At 40.3% G+C, this 24,625-nt stretch overlaps 1 protein-coding gene across 2 annotated transcripts in view; it reads right to left on the bottom strand.

Moving 5' to 3' along the window:
- Window positions 1-1,869: 1,869 nt before the first annotated feature.
- The window catches only part of PRPSAP1 (phosphoribosyl pyrophosphate synthetase associated protein 1), a 58,162-nt gene continuing 35,406 nt past the window's right edge, over window positions 1,870-24,625 (bottom strand). The window contains exons 7-10 of one of the 2 annotated variants that reach the window (XM_042448499.1): window positions 21,979-22,124; window positions 15,578-15,648; window positions 8,059-8,205; window positions 1,870-4,899 (exon numbers count right to left, since the gene is read on the bottom strand). In XM_042448499.1, coding sequence (XP_042304433.1) covers window positions 4,741-4,899; window positions 8,059-8,205; window positions 15,578-15,648; window positions 21,979-22,124 — 523 coding nt within the window. In that variant the 3' untranslated portion in view covers window positions 1,870-4,740. Of the gene's footprint in view, window positions 4,900-8,058; window positions 8,206-10,913; window positions 12,347-15,577; window positions 15,649-21,978; window positions 22,125-24,625 lie in introns of those variants that run through there. The other variant, XM_042448500.1, reaches the window with a different exon arrangement.

The raw sequence follows: 24,625 nt of genomic DNA, 5'->3' as shown, positions 1-24,625 counted from the left end.
CTCAGAGCTACAAGAAAATTCAGTTAGGTCCTCTTTGTCACAAGTGGCAAAGTCTAGAAGGATTCACTCCTCTCCTTTGATCCTACCACTGTGCTGAGCAACAGTTTTAAATTTTTAAATCCACTTGGAAGCTGAGTGTCACATTACATACTCACTCTGGTTTTCTCTGGTTTGGGTAGAGAAAATTTAGTGTCTAGAAAAGCCAATATGTAAATTCCCTTCCCCCATAACCAGATTGTGGGGATGGCTGATAAGCCTAGAAAGGGATGCAGCAGTGTGTTAATAAATGAGTTTGTGGCATCACCCAGTCATTTTCATAAAGAGGCAACGTCTAGCTAAAAAAATCAGAGGGGAAGAATAAAAAGGAAAAAGCTCCCGCTATTAAAATTTCAAAGAAATAAAAACATTGGAAAGGCAGTTATGAATCTGAATAAAACTGCTATAAATAGCCACTTTAAAAGCTACTTGCTATTTTATAACAGCATAATAACTATTACATCAGCAGATAATAGCTTTGACTGTAAACCTATCTCAAGGCTTATCTTTTCAGCTTTGACTGTTGTTTAAAATAGGCAATTGCACTAGGCTCTTACTAGGAATAATGAAGTAATTTTAAAAAGCTAGATTTATGAATTCTGCAATACTTATACAGAATTACAGCAAAAGCTCTGAAATAAGAAAAATAGCTCAAAACACAACTGTTTACTAGAGGTAGAATCTTCCCAAGAACCTCAGGGTGATGGAACAAGACTAGGTCTCCCCACATATCTTTTTAAGGCCAATAGGATTAAAGAAAGAATGCCCTACTAAGTAGCAGCGACTAGGTTCCATGAAGGAAAACCCATAGTGTCAACAGACTGCTATCACATAAAATGCCAATGCATGTAATACATTTACATAACTTCCATCTTAATTCATCATTACTTACTGTAATCCTGAGTCTCACAAACAAATTGTCTCTGCCAAAATATGCATAAAGAAGAATAAATTCCAAAATATTGCTAGAAAAGTGGTATAATGCATAGCAGAACATTTGTACTCTCAATGTATATATGGATGCTTTTGTTCTCCTTAAAACTAGCAACTAATATCCAACATAAACCTGAAAATGCTTGAAAGCAAAGAAGACATCAAAAAATTCCAATGTCATCCACATTTTAAGCATTCTGTTACATTCTGGTACCATTTGAAGAATCTCGAATAAAGCTCAGGCTCATAAAAATGACAGCAATGGATTAAGCATGATCACTTTTTCTCTAGTGTTCACCATTTACAGTAAAACCACTGTGAGCGTATGCCACAGTATTGCTTACTGTATATTGAACATCATCTAAAAGGGATTAATTAACACTTGTAAACTGGAATCTCAACAGTGAACAGTGTCCTTGTTCCAGATTTACATACCTATGAAGTCAACATGAGAAAGAAAGGTAGTTAAGTTGTATAGTGTGCATTTTTGCATAAACTGATGAACCTTTTGCATAAACTGAGGAACCTCCAGGACTGGTTGTCCTTTAATAAGGACTGGAATACATTTAAATCTACTTACTTGGGAAGTAAATATGCATGGGAAATGTTACCCCCTATACCAGTGATAAATGGAATGAAATATATATATACAGTGGTACCTCGGGATACGAAATACCCAGGTTACGAAATTTCCGGGATACGAAAAAATCCCATAGGAAATAATTGTTCCGGGTTACGAATGTTTTTTCGGGTTACGAAAAAATTTTTGGTGCTTTTCGGCGCTATTTTACACTGAATCGCGGCTTTTCCCCATTAGCGCCTATGGCATTTCGGCTTACAAAGGCTTTTCGGGTTACGAAAGCGGCCGCGGAACGAATTAATTTCGTAACCCGAGGGATTTGTGTCTTTGTAGGCATGGCCCTTATTAAAAGCCTCATTTATGCTTAGCATCTGAAGGAGACAGCCAGTATCAACATCACTAGCTGTTCCCAGTTGATCAGTCTGATAAATATACTGTACCATACTTGGCTCGGTTCTTACAATCAGAAATGTGAATTAAAATTATCATTCCACACTTAAGGCACTTAAACCCTGTCTTTTTGTGCCAATATGGTTGCAAAGCTGGTATAATGTTGCTGAAGTTCAGCATTCCATTTCCACAATTACTAGCATATCTCTACCTTGGTGAGGCAATGCTTAAATTATGGCTGTTGATTCAGATTGGTTAACTAATAATCTTTAGTCACATTTTTGGAATGGGCTATTTATACCACAATAGAATGTCTCCCCCTCCCCCTTTTTTTCTTTCAGTGAGGGCATTTGGAAGCTCTTAAGATCTTTGAATCTATACTGTACACCACTTAATTCAATCTATACCAATGAAGTCTGTGGCAGCAATTGGCTCATTTTGCAAAATGCCTGTTAGTGAAGATGTAATGAAGCCATTTATTTATAACCTGCCCAATACTGAGCACTCAGGACACTTAACGTAAGGTGCAAACACTCCCATCACAACATTAAAAAAAATAGTTTCCCCCCTAGAATAACTTGCTGCAATAATCTGGCTTGTTAAGAATAGGTTCCATGAAAAGTCTGTGATAACAAGTAATTAGTTATTATGAAGCGTTAGGAAGATGGATTGTATAGCTTCTATGCTTTTGAAGTAGCATCCACAGTGATAGCATGTCCTTGAAAGTCCCGTCTCCCTACTACACTTAAGACATTACATTATGAAAGGAGTGCACTTGAGGTACTTTCTCTAATAGCAAAAACCACTTTCAGATGTCAGCTATTGGCATTGATGCTAGAAGGGAAAACAGTGGACTGAAAAGCTAGGGAATGGTTGTGCAGAAGAAGCCAAGAAGAAAGCAGGGCTTGGAAAAACAATCCAAACAAGAGATATGAAGTGGTGTAAAAAGATGTGTGCTCAGGCAAGGGGCTTAAAAGCTGGAGAAGAACTGGAAATAAATATGTTATCAGAGTTCCTATCTGCATGAGTCAACTCTTAAGGGCAAGATTATACCAAGTGTATTTTTTCTTCTTTCATTCCAGTACCAAAATCGGGAGAGTATGCCTAACACAATGCTTCTGTCAACTGACTTGTTAAGATATAGGAGTCTGGACACAGAATACTAAAGGGAAAAGTTGTGACCAAACGAAGCAGAGATGACTTCACTGTCAAAATCACAATGATTACGACTAGAAAACCTCTGGACCAGATTGTGTTGCAGAGACCTCCTTGGAGGGAGCGGCATAGCCAGCACCAAATTTTGTGTTCTCTGCCTCTCTCTCAATGATAGCTCTGCCTTTCTGAATAGCTGTTCTACTGGGGAAGGCAAGCAGCAACAGGAGCTTGCATGGGTTTATTTTACCTTACCCATATTATCCATGGGCAGAGTGCAGCAGCCTTCAGTAGACACAGATGATCAAAAATGGCACCTTCAATTTTTTTTTAACAAAAGTGTAGTTGGAATAAACATTACACAAAGTGATTCTATTTAAAAATTTAGAAATATCCTCAGATTTTAGAACATGAGCTATATAATCATCTTGGGGAAAATACGTTACACTGTTGCCATCATATGCCTATGTTATTCATCCATATAAATGAGCAGAAAATATTGACCTGACAGCAAACTGGAGAGTAGATGCTAAGTCCCACACAGAGAGAGGATCTGATGGAGGGTAGTGGGAATTTTATGAGTGGAACACTGGCATCATAAGAGCAAGTGCTGAGAAGAAAATAATCACAGCGCAAAGGTTAGACAGTTTCACTTCCAAGGAGACATAAAATGATAGTCTCAAACAGGGATAAAGTTCTGTATGCCATCTTCATGTAACATTGAAAAGATACTGCAGTGGGAAGCAGGATGAAAGCCCCACTTTCATTTTAACTGAAAGAAGAAATAGTAATGACCATTTTGTTAGGCTAACCATTCTGCATCAGAGAGTACAACTGCGTAACTGACAAGAAAGCATTCCATGAATTTGTTTGTAATTTCAGGATTACATACCTTGATTTTGGGCCATGTGTGAACATAAAGTGCCACCAGAAGCAAATCTCAATAGACTATACTTAATCTTACACATTCAGTGTAGCAAGAAGCAAAGAAGTCCCTCAACTTTCTTTTGTTCTACCTACGCAAGATTGGAACCTAGTAAACTACAAATGGAGAGGTCGAACTTTCTTTTCTGCTACAACTCTGGAACCATTTCAAGTCATACTATTGCTGCCCAAATTAGCATGGCTGCCATCAAATTAGTCTAATAGTAGATGACATCACAGAAAAAAGCTTTGAATATCTATGAGATTCAGAATGGTTCCCAAGCTTACAAAAGGGCATTGCACATACCAGCAATGTAGGAAAAGAAAACACACACTTTTATCCAAATAGGTTGAGTACCTATATGCCTAAAGTATTTGTGAAGCTTACTTCAACTTAACAAGCACAGTAAGCCTCTAAATTCATCCTCACTGAAGTTACTCTTCTGTAACACATCAGTTTGCTTAACAAGAGCAAAAGGCTACCACAGTCATCATTCAGATAAATTTATAACAGACTCTAATGCCTATTTGCATCTTGACCCAACAGCCCCGTTAGCTGGTTCAGAAATTTAGATACTTGGATCACATGGTATCACTCCCTAACAACCAGACCCATTACAAAGCTTCCCCCCAAAATAACAATATACTATGGCACTGTTTCTTCATGCATATTTTCTTCTTCTCTTCTGTTTGAGGAAACCAGATGGCAGAATGACAAAAAGAAACTAATCATCCATTGTAATATTGCGGAAGAGATAAGCCATGGACTCCCCGTTGTGGATTCGGCGGATGGCTTCAGACAGAATCAAACTAATATCCACAGTCTTTATCTTAGGACACTGCAGTTTCTGGACTTCATGAGGAACTGTATTGGTGACCACCACCTAGCAATGCATGGAAAAGAAAACATATTAGAACATATGGCTAAAGCATCTATTTGGAGTAAACCCACAAGGGACAGAACTTGGCTTAAAAAATTCCAAAGGACACCAGATTCAGTGTGTTCAGATTTTATAACACAGAAAAACCTAACAGCCAGATTTTCAAACTGCTTAATGTATTACTATTTGATAATTCTTTACATACAGGGGTTGTGATCATTATTTCACAAGTACAAAATCAATTACGAGTGAAAAACCTTGTAGATGTAATTGAAAAGTTAGAAAGGAGATCTAACCAATGATGCCTTGTGAAAAGCCCTTCTCATTGCAGGCTAGGGAGTACATATGACCAAAGCTGCCTTCCAGTTAAAAACAAGAACTTTAATAAGCATGAGCTCCTCAAAATGCACATGCAAAAAATAAAAGGCAAATAAAAGGTAAAGGTAAAGGTAGTCCCTTGACATGAATGTTTAGTTGAAACTGACTGTGGGCAGCAGAACTCATCTCCATTTTTAAGCAAGTATTGTCCGAGGACTATCCTGGTGGTCATGTGGCCAGCATGATTGTTACTTTCTTCCTCTTAGAAGTGGTACCTATCTGTCTACTTGCATTTGCATGCTTTTGAACTGCTAGGTTAGCAGAAACTGGGACTAGTGATAGGAGCTCACCCCATCATGCAGCACTTGGGCCTTGAACTGCCAACCTTCCATTCTTCAGAACTGACATCTTAACCACTAAGCCACCACATCCCAAATACTTAATAAATAAATTAACAAAGGCAAATACTTAATAAATAATAGTGTGGAGGGTTCAAAGGCATACTGTGTGAACAGAGGCTTTCCATCAATGTTTTGTATCAAGGGTGAGCAACCTCTAGCCCTCCAGATGGTGAACCACAGCCTCCTATCAACCCTAAACAAAATATACAAGCTCAGGATTGATGCAAATTTCAGTACAGCCTCTGGAGGACCTCTACTACTTCAAATACTTGTACAACCATTCAAGTGTCTCAAAACTAGAACACCATAATAAACAAGACAAGATCTTAGACACAGACGATTTATTCGTTCTTCAAAGCATATGACATCCAGTAAAAGATTCAGACAACCTGTTTCTCCCCAATATGCACTATAGGGCTGATACAGACGGCCCTTTTGAACCATCTTCAGAGTGTGACGTTTATATGCCACGCGTCCTGAAGCTACTCAGAAGCTGCCTGGCCATTTACACAGGGGCAGCTGCCTAACACTCCAGTGGTGCAGCATTCACACACTGCATGCCACTGGAGCATCATGAAGCCAGCTTTCAGCCGCAGTGTGGGGAAAAAGGAGCAGGTCCAGAAAAAGAAGCGTCAATGTGTGGTTGCTGTGGCCCCAATCCACTTTCGGGAGGGGCGGCTTCAAGCTGCCCCTTCTGGCTGTCTATTTCGGCCCCCCAAAGGAAAATTCACTAGCACTGAGCTACAGGAAACAGCAGTTAAATAACAACTCCCAATAGCCACTTACTTGGGGAGATGGAAGCAACAATTTACCTTAAAAGAATAGTCAGGAGAGTCACCTATATCTGTCTGGCCTTCTCCAAGAATCAAGGTCAAAATAGCAGCTATTTCACTTTTGAAAGGGCTAAAATTCCTAAGATAACCCTCAGCTGTGCAGTTTCCTAGGGTATTTGACTCCAGGAGATAACACTGCATGCAACACTGTATAAAAACATTAATCTGCAGCTCTGGGTTTAGTTTTTAACATTTCGAAGGACAAAAGACAGAATAGATCACCAATGCTACCACTGTTGTGCTCTGTGGCACAGGTACAATCCTGTAGCTGTGAGTGCCCACTCTGTTGCTTCCTCCTTTCACCAGGACTCACACCAAAAGAAGAAGTTCAGAAGACACCACAGCATCACATTCCTCTCAGTGCAGGAAAATGTTATGGTCAGAAGAGCAAGATTATCAAAACAGGTCTTTGACACAGCAAAGCCTCTCTATGGAGTTCGATCACGGCCGATTTGCTTGGGTAACATCAGTCATGAGTAACTTAACTCTCACTGATTTCAATGGGTCTACTCTGAGTATGATTAAACCTGGATCTAACTCATAGTCTGGAAATACGAAGTGTTGAACTATGACAGTATCGAGAATAAATTGTGCTCAATGTGAAGAGAGGTGGGCAGATGTATGTGTGTGTTGTGTGCCTTCAAGTTGGTTCCAACCTATGGTGACCCTAAGGCAAACTTAGCAAGATGTTTTCTTCATAAGATTTGTTCAAAGGAGGGGATGGGTTGAGGGTTCGGACTATATATTTTAATCTTGTAAGCCGCCCCGATTGCATTTTGTAGAGAGGCGGGATATAAATATTATTATTATTATTATTAAATCACCCAGTAGATTTCATAGCCGAGTAGGACTCAAATCCTGTTCCTCAGAGCCATACATTCAAACCACTATGCCACATGTCACAGAAGTTGATCACATGGGAGGAATTTCTCTTAATTTTGAATGAAAAGAAAGTAGGGCCAGAATGCATTCACGTGAATTCGCTAGTTCAGCGAATTTATGTGAATTTGAACTGTATTCGAACTGACTTCCCATTGCCCAAAAATAGCTTGCCATTACCCGAAATTGCGTGTGGTAGTCTATCACACAATAACATGAAACCCCATGATTGTGTTCAGACTGATTTCTCATTGCCCGGAATTGCATGTGGTAGTCTGTCACGCAATAGCGTTAAACCCCATGATTGCGTTCGGATTGCCATTGGATTATACTTCCAATTTCCCTTGTCTGATAAACTCCAAAGTTGCAAAATGGATTTTCTTAAAATAAAATAAACCCCAGGGGATCTCCTTTTGGGAAGGTTTTGTTTTATTATTTTTTAGAGTGACAAATACATGGTATTGCTCTCCAGTCTCAAAAAAATTGTTTATGCCAAAGGAACCTTCCCTCTGGTACAAGCATTTGTTATGAGAAGGACAGAAAGAGGCAGATGCCAACAGAAACCAAACTGACATTGTTCTCTGTTTACTTTATGAATACCAGCACTAATCCTGTAGCCAACACCCGGATAGGTTTGCATCCAAAATGTGAAATTTTAGAACAAGAAGAACACATCACTCTCTACTGGAGGGATAATGAAATATTAATCTCTATAATCTATAGGGACCTGCCTCATCAATTGATGACTCTTCAATCAAACGTGGAGCATCTGCAGACAAGAGCCCATGAGTGGCCATAACAAAGATCTTGTAAGCCCCACGCTCTTTCAGGATTTCTGCAGCTGCCACAAAGCTTTCCACATCATCAATTATGTCATCCTGAAAAGCAAAGGAAATCCCAATTAAATGCTAGAAGTTACTAAAAAAATTAGAACTACTCCGTTGCTTCACAGGTCTTAACTATGTCTAAATTTAGAATTATCTGAAGATATTTCAATGTCTATTTAGTGTTATGGATGAAAATGTTTGGTATATTGCCAATGCATATTTTTTGCAGCAGCTATGTGTATCAGAAGTTTATGAAATTATCACCAAAAAACTGCTACATTGAATTAATATAGACCTGAAGCAAATATTTCCACCAAAGGTGTCTGAAAGAGATTTTAGAAAACAAGCAATAATAATAATAACAATAATAATAATAAATTTATTTATAGCCTGCCTCTCCCAAAGGATCGAGGCGGGGTTACAATCACAAAATACATTAATAACAGTATCAATACAATATATATAAGATAAAACAATACAATCCACTTAAACTCCCATTTTAACTAACCAACAACAATTATAAAATACAATTAAAATAATAAATTATAAATTATAAAAACTCACAATTTAAAAACATGAAGCAAACCATACAAATGTTATGGGGCGGTCAGTCAGGGAAGGCCTGCCGGAAGAGATCCATCTTGACAGCCTACTTAAAGGCATTAAGAGTTGTAATAAGACGGATCTCCTCCGGCAGGTCATTCCAAAAGTTTACAGCAGCAAATGAGAAGGTAGCCAACCTGATTTTCCTAGGCTGCAGTAGATTTTCCCCAGAGGTCCTGAGTGTGTGAGGTGGATTGCCCTTTCGCAAGTAGCCTGGACCCAAACCATGAAGGGCTTTAAAGGTTATTACCAACACCTTGTACTGTGCTCGGAAATTGATTGGCAGCCAATGTACAGATTTTAAGAATGGTGTTATGTGATCGCCTCTAGATTTACCGGCGACTAGTCTGGCTGCCATATTTTGAACCAACTGAAGTTTCTGAACTAGGTACAAGGATAGCCCCATGTAGCAAGAAAAATACTTCATTGTGATAGACAGTCTAGTGGCTAAAAACATCTTTAAACAAACAAAAGTGACTTTGGATGCACTGTTGGTGTCATATATATTTTTCTTCTTCATGGTCTCTGTGGATCATACAAATGGATTCTACTGCGCCTGCAGAAACTTCTAGAATCACTGGGCAAAGTTAACTTTGCAACTTTTTGGTGGCAGCTCCACCCACCCTATATAAATCCCCTGGATTCCCACTCTTTCCCAAGTTCCTTTTTTCCGCTGCGTTAGCAGCTCTTGGAACTTCGCTCGGATTGCTCTTTGCTCGATTTCTGACCACTGGACTGTTTTTGACCATTCTTGTTCTGATTTCCTTGTGTTTTGTCGACCTCTGGATCTCCGCTTGACTTCGATTTTGCTTGATGATTTTTGTGATGGCTGCCTTCAAAAATTGTGATACATGTGGGAGTAAGATTCCCGAACAGGACCCCCACTCCACTTGTTTGCACAAGCCTCAATTTTGTGCTCTCTGCAAGTCCATTACCGCCCCCCAAGCCAGGAAGAACCGGGAGTCCCGCCTGAAAGCAGCCCCTACCAGCTGGTCCTTTCTCTGCCATCAGTTGCGGAACCCACCATGACCATGACAGGATCGTCTTCCACGGTTCAGCCCCCATCCACCGCAGCAGCTGCCGCTTCCGCCAAGGATTTGTACCGCGATGTCCAAGCAAAGGGGGCAAGACCTAAAGCTAAGGACAAGTCTAAATCCCCCAAAAAGGACAAAAAGGATAAGCCTAGGTCAGATTCCAATTTGAAGAAAGAGGCGATCTCCCTCAAGGAAACAGGCTCTAAGTCCTCTAGGTTGGAGTCGGATTCAAGGAAAGAGGCGAGCTCCCTCAAGATAACATGCTCTAAGTCCTCTTCCAAGTCTCTTTCTTGAGAAAGCAGGGGGCCGAAGCTGATGTGGCGTCTCATTCTCATTCCAAGAAGCCTTGGATGGAGTCCTCATCTGGTGACCAAACTACCCCTGGCAACCTTTTCATCCCATCAGTACCAGCCAAGACTCCTCCAGTCCCTGCCGATACCGGGAGACAAGGGTCTGCTTAGACTCTCCAGTCAGTGCCTACATTGTTGATTCCTGTCCTGGTTCATGCTACTCCTGTTCAAGACCTCACCATCCATCACATTTTGGATGACTCAGATTCGCAGATGGAACTGCCGGCTCTGATCCCGTGCCAAGAGGACCACTCCCATCCTTGCTGCTCACCGACACTCGTGCCCCTACTCGTGGACGAAAGGGACTATTTTTATGACAATGAAATGGACAGGTATTACATGTCCGTTGATCAAGATGTGATTTGTTGTTGCTTTGGTCACCATAAGTTAACCACCAGACCACCAGCCGCATCAGCATCTTCCTCCTCGGTACCGCTGTCTCACCCAACAGCAGTGGCAGCCACTCAGACAGCCCATTTCAGGGATAGGTCTCCAACCCCAATACAGTGGTACCCCGGGATACGAAAGCACCGCCTTACGAAATTTCCGGGTTACAAAAAAAATCAATAGGAAAAAACTGTTCCGGGTTACGAAGGTTATTTCGGGTTACGAAAAAATTTTTGGTGCTTTTCGGCGCTATTTCGCATGAAATCGCGGCTTTTCCCCATTAGCGCCTATGGCTTTTTCGGCTTACGAAGGATTTTGGGTTACGAACGCGGCGGCGGAACGAATTATTTTCGTAACCCGGGGTACCACTGTACTTATTCAACAGGAGGCCCAGTCAGACAAGGAAGAATCTCATCAGGGTGATTTTCACTCTTCTCGTGCTGGTTCTGTCTCATCTGATGTTGTTGGTACCAGCTCCACTCAGGAGTTTTACCAACTGGGCTCCGCATCTCCCACTGACGACATCCATTCCTTTGCAGATCATGTTATCAAGATGGGCAATGCTCTTGAGTTGGAAGCCACCTGCACGGACGACAATGCTGCAGATGCGATAGAGAGACGCATTCATGGGAAAGTCCCCACCCAAGCCTCCATTCTTTTCTTGCCTTCTCTGCACTGGATAGTGAGGGACTCTTGGGATACTCCAGCGTCTGCTGCCTCATCGACCAAGAAGATTGAGTTCTTATATAGGATTTTGCCCTGTCGTTCTTCATGGCTTTTCTCCCATCCAAAGCAGAATTCGGCCATTGTCAAAGGATCTCAACAATCTTTCACCCCTAAAACATCTACCTCCCTCACAGACAAAGAGGCCGAGAAAATTGATGCATTGGCCAAGAAGGCTTATGCTGCTTCAGTTCTGGGACTCGAAGTGGCCAATGCCTGCATGGGGGCCTAGGTACAATATTTGGTGGAACATGTCTCCCTCATCATTCCCGACGTTCCAGACAACGTACGAAACCTGCTTACAGAGCTGAGGGATGAAGCCCTGGACATTGGGGAATGGCTTAATAACCTCTGCCCACCATTCTGTTGACTGCTTGGCCAAATCCATGGCAGCTTCGATTGCACTCAGACGTCACTCCCGGCTCCATGCGTCGGACTTGAATCCCAATGCCAAGATGGCAATTGAGGACATGCCCTTTGATGATGCTGGCTTGTTCTATAAGGAGACGGATGAATGTTTAAACTACAAGTACCGCATTAATGCAGCTGTGAAAAAACATGGTATGTCTGCTCCATCCCAACAGTCCTACCGCAAGCATTTGTTTTTTTTATGAACTTTATTTCTTAAAAACCCAAGTTACATTATAAAAACCGAACATCACAATTATACATTAACTACCCAAGACAGCAGTACATATAATGACAATACATATATGTATAGCATTCTTACAATTATTTATCCATTACCCTACCCATTCCTGTACCCTCCCCTGCACGTACAAATAAAAACAATAGACAGAAATCATATACATCATGACATACTCCACAATCACAGACGTACAAAAATAAAATTTTCTTCTTGGAGTCTACTACTTGCTACCTTGAGCTATGATTACTTTTTTTCTTGCTAATTCAGAATACCATATTAAATTCCCATTACACAACTTTGCTGACACCTTAATTATAACCCAAAAAGTCCATATATTTATTCTTAGGACCGTCTGCGACTTCCAAAACCATGCGTTTTAACGAAAATAAGAAGAGCATTACATCATGTAAAAATTCCAAAACTTTTCTCTGTATTCCTTGGTTGTCCTTTAAAGGATAAAATAAAGAAACAAGGAAGTATTAATATTTGAGAAACTAAAGATTAAATTTCTAGTATATATAACAGCATCTATATCCAGTATATATCAATCAACTGTGCATTTGATTTGCTTTTCTTTATCCAAAAAACTAATGAATGGTTTCCAAATTTCTTTACAGGTTTCCCAAGCAAGGCCTCTTATCAAGCAGGTAAGTTTGTCCATTTCTGAAAAGTCTAACATTTTTAACAACCACTTATTATAATCAATGTTATCTTTGTTTTTCCAGTTCCCAGCATAGAACAACCTTGCCGCTGAAGTCAAATAAAATATGAGCTTTCCAAAATTTTTCCCATCTGATACCATACCCGATAAATAAAATTCTGGTTGGATACAACAAATTCTAAATTACAACTTCCCCATGCAACCAGAATTTTATTTATTGGGTATGGTATAAGATGAGAAAAATCTTTGCTCCATCTGTGTCAGAGAGAATTCCTCCAGCTTGAGCTCCGTCCTGACTTGCTCACACTTCAGAACGGTCGGGTTTGACATCCAGACATTCACAATCTGCCTCTGGTGGCCTGGAGGCTCCATCCCTAGAGTCGCTCCCTGCCTTGGTACGGATGGTATTCCTGGCTGCCCAGAAACCTGCCACAAAGAAATCTTATGCTTCCAAATGGAAGAAGTTTGTGGACTTTCTCTCTGCGAGAGATCTTTTTCCATCCCGAGCGTCAACGTCAACGGTGCTGGAGTTCCTGATGTCACTTCTGGATTTGGGGCTGTGTCTCACTTCCATCAAGTGTTATCTTTTTGCCATCTGCTGCCACTACCAATTTGATGGCAGGCCTTCTTTTTGCAGGGACCCCGTTGTGAAGTGTTTCCTGAAGGGTTGCAACAACCTCCATCCACCGGTCTCCGTACCAGCACCTGCCTGGAGCTTGGACGCTGTGCTGTCTTGTCTCCAATCCAAGTTTGCCTTTGAAGCCATGGCCACTACTGACGTAAGGCTATTGACTTGGAAGACAGCCTTTCTTGTGGCCATCACCTCCACTCGCTATGCGGGCGAACTCTCTGCCTTATGGAGGGATTAGCCTTTCCTTTGGTTTCATAAGGATAAGGTTGTCTTCTGTACCGACATTACCTTTTTTGCCAAAGGTGGTGTCTGCTTTCCATTTGTGTCAGGACACTGTACTGCCGACCCTGGTTTTGAACCTGACCACTGATACCGAACGCCGTTTGCACACCTTGGGCATTTGGAGGGCCTTGGCCTTCTATTTGGACCGAACTATGGGTTCGAGCCATTCCAAAAGACTGTTTCAATGCTATTCGGAACCAAAAAAGGGACTGCCTGTGACTGCGCAGAGGTTTTCTAAATGGGTGGTTGGTACCATCCACATCTGCTATGAACTGTCGGGTAGACTTCTCCCTGCCAGGGTTTGGTCCCATGCAACTAGGGCGGTAGCGACATCCTCCGCTTTCTTGACTAGGGTGCCCTTGGAGGATGTCTGCAAAACTGCTGTTTGATCCCAGCCTCTGACCTTTATCAAACACTACAGGCTGGATACTAAGGTCAAACAGGATGCAGCTTTTGGGAGGACAGTGTTGATTTCAGGTTTACATTGATTTGTTTGCACTACATTCCTTTTGATAATTGTTTCTGTTGTGTCCCAAGTCATATATGCCTTGAAACTTGACTCTTGATGTTTGACAACAACACCCTGATCAGTGCCTTTGGGCTTGTTTGCAATCACTATTGTTCAAATTGGCATGATTTCTTATATGCCTTATTACTTTAATGAATTGCATTGCGCTTGTTGTTGATACTAAAGTGCCTGATTACTAAGGTACAGAATGCTTCAAACAGTTTTGGTTTAATAAACACAACTTTGTTTGAACTTCACTTGGTGTCATGACACTCCCTCCGCCACTGACCTAAGCTTGTCAGTCTAATCCATTCATATGATTCGCAGAGACCACAAAGAAGGAGGACAGGTTACTCACCTGTAATGATATTTTTTCGAGTGGTCATCTGCGAATACATACAAATCCCACCCATCCTCCCCTCAGTGTCCTGCTCATTGTTGTTCCATTATGCTGTCGCTTTTACGTGGCATAAAATTTTGGAACTGGGGAAAGAGCAGGAATGCAGGGGATTTATATAGGGTGGGCGGAGCTACCACCAGAAAGTTGCAAAGTGAACTTTGCCCAGTGATTCTAGAAGTTTCTGAGCTGAACTGCGCAGGCGCAGTAGAATCCATTTGTACGTACAGTATTCGCAGATGACAACCCGAAGAAACACCAATACAGGTGAGTAACCTGTCCTTCTCCCAAAGATAGGTGTAAAATGAAGTGTCCTGTACTCCCTGCAGCAGTTAGCTGCAGAACACATCTAAGATCTCCAAGATAACTCATTATATAGATGGCAATATTTCAAAATCTGAAATCCAAAACACTTCTGGTCTCAAGCATTTCAGCAAAGGAATACTCAACCTGTATAGTCTTCATATGCAGCATAGGGGTATCCATTCAAAAATGAAAAGCAAGTCATGTCAGGACATTTTCATGCTGAGGGAAGCCAGGCAAGTAGACTGAGCATCATGCACTGCTGTGTCACAAGATGCTATCAGTCATGGGGAGCACTGAGGAACTTACACAGACTGTAGCACTTTTGCCACTTGGTTGGGAGGCTGTAAAATATTAAAACTACATAGTTGGTCTTTGCTGGACTTGCAATCAGATTGAAGAGCAGTCCAAAAACCCCTCACCTGTCTCTCACAATATGCTCATAGAGAATTCACTAAAACAAAGGCATGCATACGTACGTATGTTTGGTAAGCATAAGATGTCTAGTTTGCATGTTAAAAGAATCAGTCCTTAAAAGGGGAAGTCTCTTTTCTAAGAGACCAAGTTATCATTCCAAAGAAAGTAGTGAACAGTAAAGGTGTTATCATCCATTGGGGCTTGGCTCTTTTTGCACATTTAATCAAATGGGGAGATTTCAGGAAATCTACACCAGAACAATATAATAGATACTGTAGTACAACATCCTTATTTAATTAAGCAGGGGAAAAGTGAAACAGGAGGATGCAGCATAATTACTTAGCATTCCAGTAGAAGCAATCAACTTTTGGCTTCTAGCCCAGAACTGAAATCCCATCTAAGTGCAGGTATAAATAATTGAGAAAGAAGAAACTCAAGGGGAAAAGCCATTCATCCTTTTGGCCTTATTGGTCCTTACCACAATGATGGCAATTCTACCTCCAACATCTCCAACTACTGTTATTGGTGGTTTCTCTTTGGCCATCATCACTAAGGGAGAAAAAGCCAACAAAATCTTAGAATAATAGTTTTATTGAATGCTGTATATATTTACTTTTCACACTTGGCAAATTAATGTTTAGAACAAATTCAGTCTCCCTTATCTGGAATTCCAAAAGCCAAAATACTCTATAATCCAAATTGTCCACATGTATGGCTGAGATAGTGACCTTTGCTTTCCGATGGTTTTGTGTATACAATTTTGTTTCATGCACAAAATTATTTAAAATATTGTGTATAAAATGTATATGAAACATAAATGAATCTTATGTTTAGAGTTGGGTCCCACTTCCAAGATACCTCATTATATAGATGCAAATATTCCAAAATCTGAAATCCAAAACACTTCTAGTCTCAAGCATTTCAGATAAGGAATACTCAACCTGTACAGTCTTCATATGCAGCATAGGGGTATCCATTCATTTTGACTCCCCTAAAAAAACAATTGTACAAAGAATATTTCTAATTATTCTTTCTATGAGAAATAATTAGTGTATAGTTCTCTGTCCAATGTAAGCATTTCTGATACTTAATGGTATCAAACTGCAAACATTTTGAGGAACATCTATTTTTCATGTGACCTTATTATTATTAACCTTTATTTATGAAGCGCTGTAAATTTACACAGCGCTGTACATGCAATCCTTTTAGTTAGACGGTTCCCTGCCCTCAGGCTTACAATCTAAAAAGACATGACACAGAAGGAGAAGGGAGTGGTAGAGGGAAAGGGTAAGAGGTCCAGCAGTTCCTCTCTACCTCCAAGGCCTGGACCAAGGCAGATGGACTGAAGGGAGGGCTTGGCTTCAAAATGGAAGGTTAATCGTTTTCCAGGGAAAATACATACTCACAAGTAGGATAATGCATATACAGTACATAGCAATACAGGAAATGGATTGATAAACAGCCAACAACAGAACATCAGATAGTAAGCGACAATTATGCGATGTCTGGGAAGGCTTCTCTGAATAGGATGGTTTTCAACTCCGTTTTGAAGCTGGTTAATGAAGTGATGGCTCTTGTTTGTGGAGGAAGAAGGTTCCAGGAGTGAGGGGCAGCAAGTGAAAAGGGGCGAATCCGGGATGGGGCAGAGGAAATCCTGGGCTGAGACAGGAACCCTTGACTACCAGAACGGAGGGCCCTGGTGGGAAGGTGAGGAGAAAGAAGGTCTGATAAGTAAGGAGGGGCCAGTCCATGGAGGGCTTTGAATGTCGACAGCAGGAGCTTATACTGAATGTGGAAAAGGAGAGGGAGCCAGTGAAGGGATGCCAACACAGGAGAGATGTGGTCAGAGCGGTGGGTGGAAGTGATAATGCGTGCAGCTGAATGCTGGACAGAGATTAAAGGACGGAGGTGAGAAAAAGGGAGCCCAGCCAGGAGGACATTACAGTAATCAAGTCGTGAGATCACTAGGGCATGGACCAGGATCTTGGCAGTAGAGGCGGAAAGATATGGTCAGATTTTGGCAATATTGTACAAAAAGAATCTACAAGCCTTGGCTGTGGTCTGGATCTGAGGGATACACGACAGAGAAGAGTCAAAGATAAAACCAAGACTGTGGGCTTGCTGGACTGGTTGAATAGAAATGTTGTCCACAGAGACAGAAAAGGAGAGTTGAAGGGTGGGCTTAGGAGGAAGGACAAGAAGCTCTGTCTTGGACATGTTGAGCTTCAAACGCCGATGGCGCATCCACTGTGAGACAGCTGTAAGGCAAGATGAGACTTGCTGTTCAAGCCTTGGAGAAAGGTCAGGGGCAGAAAGATACAGCTGGGTGTCATCGGCATAGAGATGGTAGGAAAAACCAAAAGAGCTGATGAGTTTTCCTAAGGACAGTGTGTAGAGAGAAAACAGAAGGGGACCCAGAACAGAGCCCTGGGGAACTCCAACAGATAAGGGAACAGGAGAAGGAGTCAGACCCCCTGCAACTACTGCAAAAGATCTGCCAGACAAGTAAGATCTAAACCAGTCGAGAACAGAGTCTGAGAACCCAAGGTCAGAGAGTATGTCAATTAGGAGACAGTGATCAACAGTGTCAAAGGCTGCAGACAAATCGAGAAGAATGAGAACAAAGTAAAGGCCATTAGCTTTGGCCTGTAAAAGGTCATTCGAGATCTTAGTGAGAGCTGTCTCTGTAGAATGCCTTGGGCGGAAACCAGACTGAAAGGGATCGAGAATGGAGTTGGCTTCAAGAAACTCAAGACAGCGCGAATAGACAACCCGTTCCAAAACCTTAGAAAGAAAGGGGAGAAGAGAAATCGGACGATAGCTAGACAAAGAGGAGGGGTCAAGAGAAGTTTTTTTCAGAATTGGGGAAATGAGAGCATGTTTGAAGTCTGACAGGAAGGAGCCTGTAGAGAGAGAGAGATTGAAGATATGGAGAAGCGAGGGCAGCTTCATGATTATATAATTATGTGGGGAGCTGAAATCAATCAGTTATACTTCAAGTTCTCTACAAATGGCAGCATATCAGTAAATATTACATTTAAAATCTAGACCATGTCAAGGACTTACTTAGATCATAGGTTCCGATGGTTAAACTATTTAACTTTTTTACTAAATTTGCAGCAAGACCTGAGTGAAGTTCAGTGACAGGAATAACATATAAAGATCAGGATAAATAGTATACTGTAACTATCAAACATTAAGAAGATGGCCAAAGTGGTCTAATCATTTAAGTGAAGGATCTGACTTTGTAATGTCCCAAAAATGATTTTACTTAACACCCAGCATTTATTTGAATAACCCAATCCTGATTTGACAGATGCTTGAGGGGAGTTCTCTATTGCCATTTTGCCAATGAACTGAGAGAGAAGAGTGCTAAGGAAGCTTCTTTCCTATGTTGAAGATGAAGACAGGAGTCCACAGCCCTATACATATTTACTTAGAAGTAATTTCCATTTTGTTCCATGGGGCTTACTTGTCAATAAGTGATTAACTCACAGCCTGAGCTAAAATAGAATCAGAGTTTGAAAAACAACACCACACATTTCACTTATAGGTATTACCTGACATTGTTGGTTTAACAATAACTTGCTCTAGTAAATAATAAAACCCTCTTAGAGCGAGGCCTAAATTTGATTGCTAATCTCAATTACAGGAGATCAACTGAATCAGTGGGATTTACCTAAGTGTTGATTTAGCATTCTGAAACTGATTTAGTGGGTCTACTCTAGTTGGAATTTTTACGGTAATTGGATTTAGGCTTATGGTAGATTATGCCTCAAGATGTGGACAACTTCAAAAGGTGTGAGAGCCAATTTTTTGTTCCTGGGACCCTGTAGGGCCTCAAGGAGTTCTCCAAATGCCATCCTTCCAGGAAGCGACTGAAAATACGCTTCTGGTTTTGAAAAGTAGGTGTTTTCCAAATATAAAATAATGCAGGGATACCCTACAATCCATTGGATAGGTTTCCAGGAAAAACAATTATCCTCTCCTTTTTCTTTTTGCAAGAAAAAGGATGGTGAAAGGCTTGCAAAAGCAGTCTTGGGACCTCAGGGTCACATTTTGTGGCTTCACAGAATGAAATACAAGAGACCTAGTCAAATAGAACAGAGAGAACAGACTCCTCCAAACAAGAGACGTAAGATAAGTAGAAAATCAACAATATTTCACTTATGTATACTGCTTCCACAAATAAGCTCCTATTGCCATAGATGAAACATTTACATTTCAACACTTAGCCATTAATAATAATAATAATAATAATAATAATAATAATAATAATAATAATTTGTGTCTTATTAAACTGTGTACTTGAAAAAAATTAATGGCACAATAATTAAGGGCACAGACCTACCCGGTTTTTAGAAAGATTCTCTCTTTTACTTGAACAATTAATTCTGAGAAAGAAAAGAAATAAGCCTTTGTTCACCTAGCATTTACCGGTAAGAAAAAATAATCACATTGCTCTAAAAGGAGGTAGAATAAAATTCCAGAGTGTGGCTAGTTTCCTTCTTTCCCAGTTTATCTAAAAATAGTGACAAGATGTCTAGTAACAACATATTCCTATTTTTTAACCTATAAGCAATGCATTCCTTTTAGGTAAAAGAATATTTATGACTACAGATTTCATAAGCTTAGAGTAAACTCAGTAACACTGTTTCACAGGTGTAACATACCAAAAGCCTTGTTAAAAGGCGGTAACCATGATAAATAATATAATGTCTTTTTAGTATTTTATAAAGTTATTTACAGTACTTACCATTCTGAATGCAAATATCTCACACACATTAGTCATTCAAAAATATAATGTGATAATATGACCAATGAAATTCTACCTCTTTCTAACAAACTAAAGTTTAGCTTATGAAAAAGTGCTGGTTGTTAGAGAAAAATTAGGAAAATGTGATATAACATGTTTTCATGATATCAGGGATGCCATTATTATAGTGAAAAAAGCATGTCATTTGAATACAGGTGACACAAAATTACATGTCTACTTAGCCAGTAAGCATAGTAGACTATCAAGGCTAAGTTAGCTAACAGTCTTCAACTTCAAACCTGAGCCTTGAAATATTAAGTACTAATAATTAGCTTCTGGTCCCAAGAAATTCACTAGGAAAGAAACAAACAATTATAGCTAATGAGCACAAACATGGTACTGGTCCTTAGACCAGTGAAAGAAAAAAAAATTGCTGATCCTCCAAATCAGGTCACTTAAGAAGCACTGATGTAGATGAGGGCATATGAAAGCTATATTTCCAAAAGAGCTGGAACAATGCTAAAAAGCTAAGAAGTGAGTAATGGTTTCTAGCTACTTTTCAGTAATTTTGAAAGAGGCTTTTTAAAGATTTTTGAGTAGAAGTTTTCATTTTATGCCATTTTCCTATCAAACCTAGGGAGCTTTTGAAAAAAACAAAATGGTAACAATCAAGTAATGGAACAAATAATGCTATTTTGGGGGTGGGTAACATTAACAGTAATGCATTACTTTTCAGGGTCAGTAAAGTTAGCAACTATATGAATTATTTACTAAAAGCAACAGCCCAAGCTCTGGTTCAAACAACCTGTTCCATGTGTACATCTAACAAGTGAAGTGTTCAAACAGGGCCCAACAGTCCTGCCCCTTATTTTTAGAAGTGCTAAACTGTCTCTCCTCCAATTGGTAGCTGTAACAGCTGGACAATTAGGGCTGCATCCACACTACATAAATATTCCAGTTTGACAACACTTTATCTGCCACTATGGCTCATTACTATGGAATTCTCAAAACTGTAGTTTTGTAAGATATCTAGCATTCTCTGTTAGAGTGCTCTGGTGCCAAAACAAACTACAGTTCCCAGAATTCCACAGCATTGAACCATGTCAGTTAAAGTGGTGTCAAACTGAATTATTTCTGCAGTGCAGATGCAGCCTAGGAAATCTCATCATAATTCCCAGCTGCAAAATAGACTTATGTGCATGTGAATTAAGAAACTGTTATCCCCAGTTTTATATGCTGATCATAAATGTAGAACATAGTTTGTTGTTTTAGTTTATTGCAAAATTCTTGTTAGTTCAGGCAGTTTTATGGAAGTCTTGAAGTGAATGTTGATATTTGCTGAAGCCCCAAAACACGAACATTTTTGAGCAAATATATTTTCACTAGGCCAAGCCAACACAAAAGCCAATTTTACTAAAGAGGCTTTAACTCTCAGCATCTCAAATAACTAATCAAGATTTTTTATTTTAATTTTTTTGACAATATTTTAACCTTTTGGTTATGACTAAATACCAGAAAAATTAAGTGGAAGTCGTATTGGACATACAAAGGAGACACATGCAACAGTTGGTTTTTTTTAAAAGATCAACATTTCTAGGTGGTTCAATTTTAACACAGGAGAAAAACTCATCTAGGAAAATAATGCTGAATTTTGAGCATGGTACTTTTTTATGGAACCTGAACAGACCAGAAACATATATAATGTGCTCCTCCACTATAATTAACAAAAGTGTGAAAACTGGGAGAGGGGAATAATTGAGTTATTTCCTTCTTGCTATTGAATTGAGTTGCTATTGGATAATCCTCTGTACAATCACACAGTACAGTGCTTTTCAGATGTGCTTTCCAAACCATCTTGGCAACTAGACAAAAATGATGGAAAAATCTGAAGGTTATACAGCACAGTATAGTGGAACAGCAAAATCATACCACCACCTGTTTTCATAGAATCGTAGAGTTGGAAGAGACCACAAAGGCCATCCAGTCCAACCCTCTGCCATGCAGGAACCTCCATCAAAGTATCCCTGACAGATGGCCACCCAGCCTCTGTTTAAAGACCTATAAGGAGCATCTTGTCTAACAAACTAAACAAAAAGGAAGATAGTAAAAGACTAACAACGTACAGGGCAGCTCCAGACCAGTGTGCAATGTTGTATTTTTTACTGTTGGAGGTGAGTGTCGTCCATCATCCATGTCTTGCTCTGTACACTGTGCCTCCCCATGGATGACTGCTAGTCCCAGCCGCAGCCGCTCAGCATAAGACTGGGCCCTACATAAACATAACAGCATGTTAGTGGGATGCAGCCTTTTCCACTTGGAAAAGCCCTTTGCTTGGCCAGTTTTCAGTGTACCATTCAAACAGAATTCAACCAAAGGAAAGGAGTTTTCAGACTTGTCTGTATGCTTTTCAACCAACAAGAGGTAACACATAATACTATCCCTTTTCTACCATTGCCTCCGAACTTCAACACAAATGTACATGTGATTCTTGCCTCCTTAATAGGAAATCCAGATGCTATTCACTGTGGAGGTACAGCGAACACAAGCAAACTGTGCTATCCTTCCTGTTAAGATCTGAGAAACAGGTATGTACAGATAGTGTGTCCTATTCATATCTGAGAAAAATGTCATCCTATACCTAACAAAATTAGTTTGTTCTACGCCTTTCCTGTTTATAATAATTCCAGATCATTAGCTAACTAGATTACTACATTACACCCTTATAGCGCTGCTATTCCACTTTAACTGCTCTGGCTGCCTCCTGTTGTATTCTGGGATTTACAGTTTAAGGAGGGGCATTTAGAATTCTCACCCAAAGATCTCTTAGGTCTCACTGAACTATAAGCCTCAGAATGCAACAGGAGGCAATTAAAGCAGTAAAAGTGGAATAGCAGCACTATAAGAGTGTAGTGCAGTAATGTGGTCTACCAAAGTGAACCAAGACAAAGGGGAAGAAAATTAAAGCGAAAAGCATTCCAAAGTGATTAATGTTGCAAATATTCTAGCAAAGGTCTTTCCAAATACTTCTTGGTGCATCTTTTCCTGAAAATACATACTCATTAGAACAGCATTCTTTCAACAACTTTGGGATGCATCGAGGAATTTGATTTTGCCATTTCTAAGTGACAATGCATTTGGTTTCTAGAGGTCATTTCAGCCCTAATTGCAGGCCACCAGCTTACTGCCCCACGTACAAAAAACTATCTACAACAACAACAACAACAACAACAATATTTTATTTATATTTCCTGCCTCTCCCTACAGATTGAGGCGGGATTAAATTCATGATTAAGTTAGCATAGTTAGAAAACTTTTAATGGCAAAATAGTGCGTTATATGCATACGGAACCTCTAACCTGAGATTTATGCACCAATTGCCTTTTATAGGATAGAGATTCTGCAGAATCTATATTTTATTTTATTTTAGGCATTAACTGGAAAATAATACCATTAAACAAGGAAGACCAATACACTCCAAAGCTGATTTAACATTGGTTTGTGTAGATTAATCTCAACTCTTTATTGTAGCTGACCCCTAGATGACCCCATCATGAGAGCCTACATCAGTATAGAGAATAGTCAACTAGCAGACTAATACAGCTAAGTTCTACAAGAGCACAGAAACCTGGAAAAGGAGAGACTTACTGCTCACCAGTGCCAAACTGGTAACAAATCTTTCAGTTCATTGGTTAACACTGCAACCCCAAATGTTACCTGATTGCAACTCTCATAGTCCCTGGCCCTTGTCCAAGATGGCTGGGGATTCCAGGAGTTGTAATCCAAAATACCTGGGCTCCATAATTGAGAACTATTGTACTACTCTGTTAGGGATTTGAAAGGGTTTTTCTGTTTCAGTTCTTAGCTGTCAATTAGGCAGTCAATGGATAAATTATTCAGCACAGTGTAGAGTTAGGAGCCTTTGAAACATTAGATCTGCCACATGGAGTGTAGATACACAATTTCAGCCAAAATTCTGTGTTTTAAAATTGTCCTGGGTTCAAAATCCCTTTTCAACCTCTCTTTCTATAATCAGGTTTGTATAACTTGAAGATATAGTCATCTTACAATCACTTAAGGATTTTCACTAGTGTTGAAGGTGTGTATAGTAGGAAAATATGCAGATGATTATCTCAACTCCTAGTTCCTAGTGTGTATTTTGCAACATCCTTAGGAAAAATTACTTTGCCCCTCTGTTTCACCAGACATTAACACCCAGCCCTCTCTTAGCATTGTCACTACTTCCAGCAAACAGAAACAAAATATACCACCCTCAGATATGTATTTTCCTATTCATCATATACCAACCACTTAGGGGTTGTCTGCATGAGCCAAATGGCCCAGCTCCCCCCTGGCTTGGAGTTGTCTAGTTTAGACAATGCAGGCTGAAATCCCTGTGGTGGGATTAATCCTGATCCGGAAAACACAGGAGTGGGTCTGAAGGATCCAGTCTGACCCCATGGGAAAGAGCCTTTATCCCAGGTTAAAATAGCCCTGGTTTTGCACAGAGTTTCTAAGAAATTCTGTGGCAAACCTGGACTATTCAGACAGCCCCCCCCCCCCACGTTCCTTACCTTGCTTGTGTGTGAACTATGTGAGGAGTCCCCCAGTCGCCCTGGATCAGTGCAGAGATGAGCGTATGAACCCTTGCCCATCCCTATGCCAACTGAGGCACTAACCCCATGAGCACCAGGGGCAGGATAGCTCAGGATCAGCCCATGCTATCATGCCCCATCTACTCAGGTCCTGTCTGAAGTGCTAAGAAGGCCTTCA

Source organism: Sceloporus undulatus, chromosome 2 (assembly GCF_019175285.1).
Source record: "Sceloporus undulatus isolate JIND9_A2432 ecotype Alabama chromosome 2, SceUnd_v1.1, whole genome shotgun sequence".
Classification (NCBI taxonomy): Eukaryota; Metazoa; Chordata; class Lepidosauria; order Squamata; family Phrynosomatidae; genus Sceloporus; species Sceloporus undulatus.
This window is presented reverse-complemented; position numbering and strand designations above follow the sequence as displayed.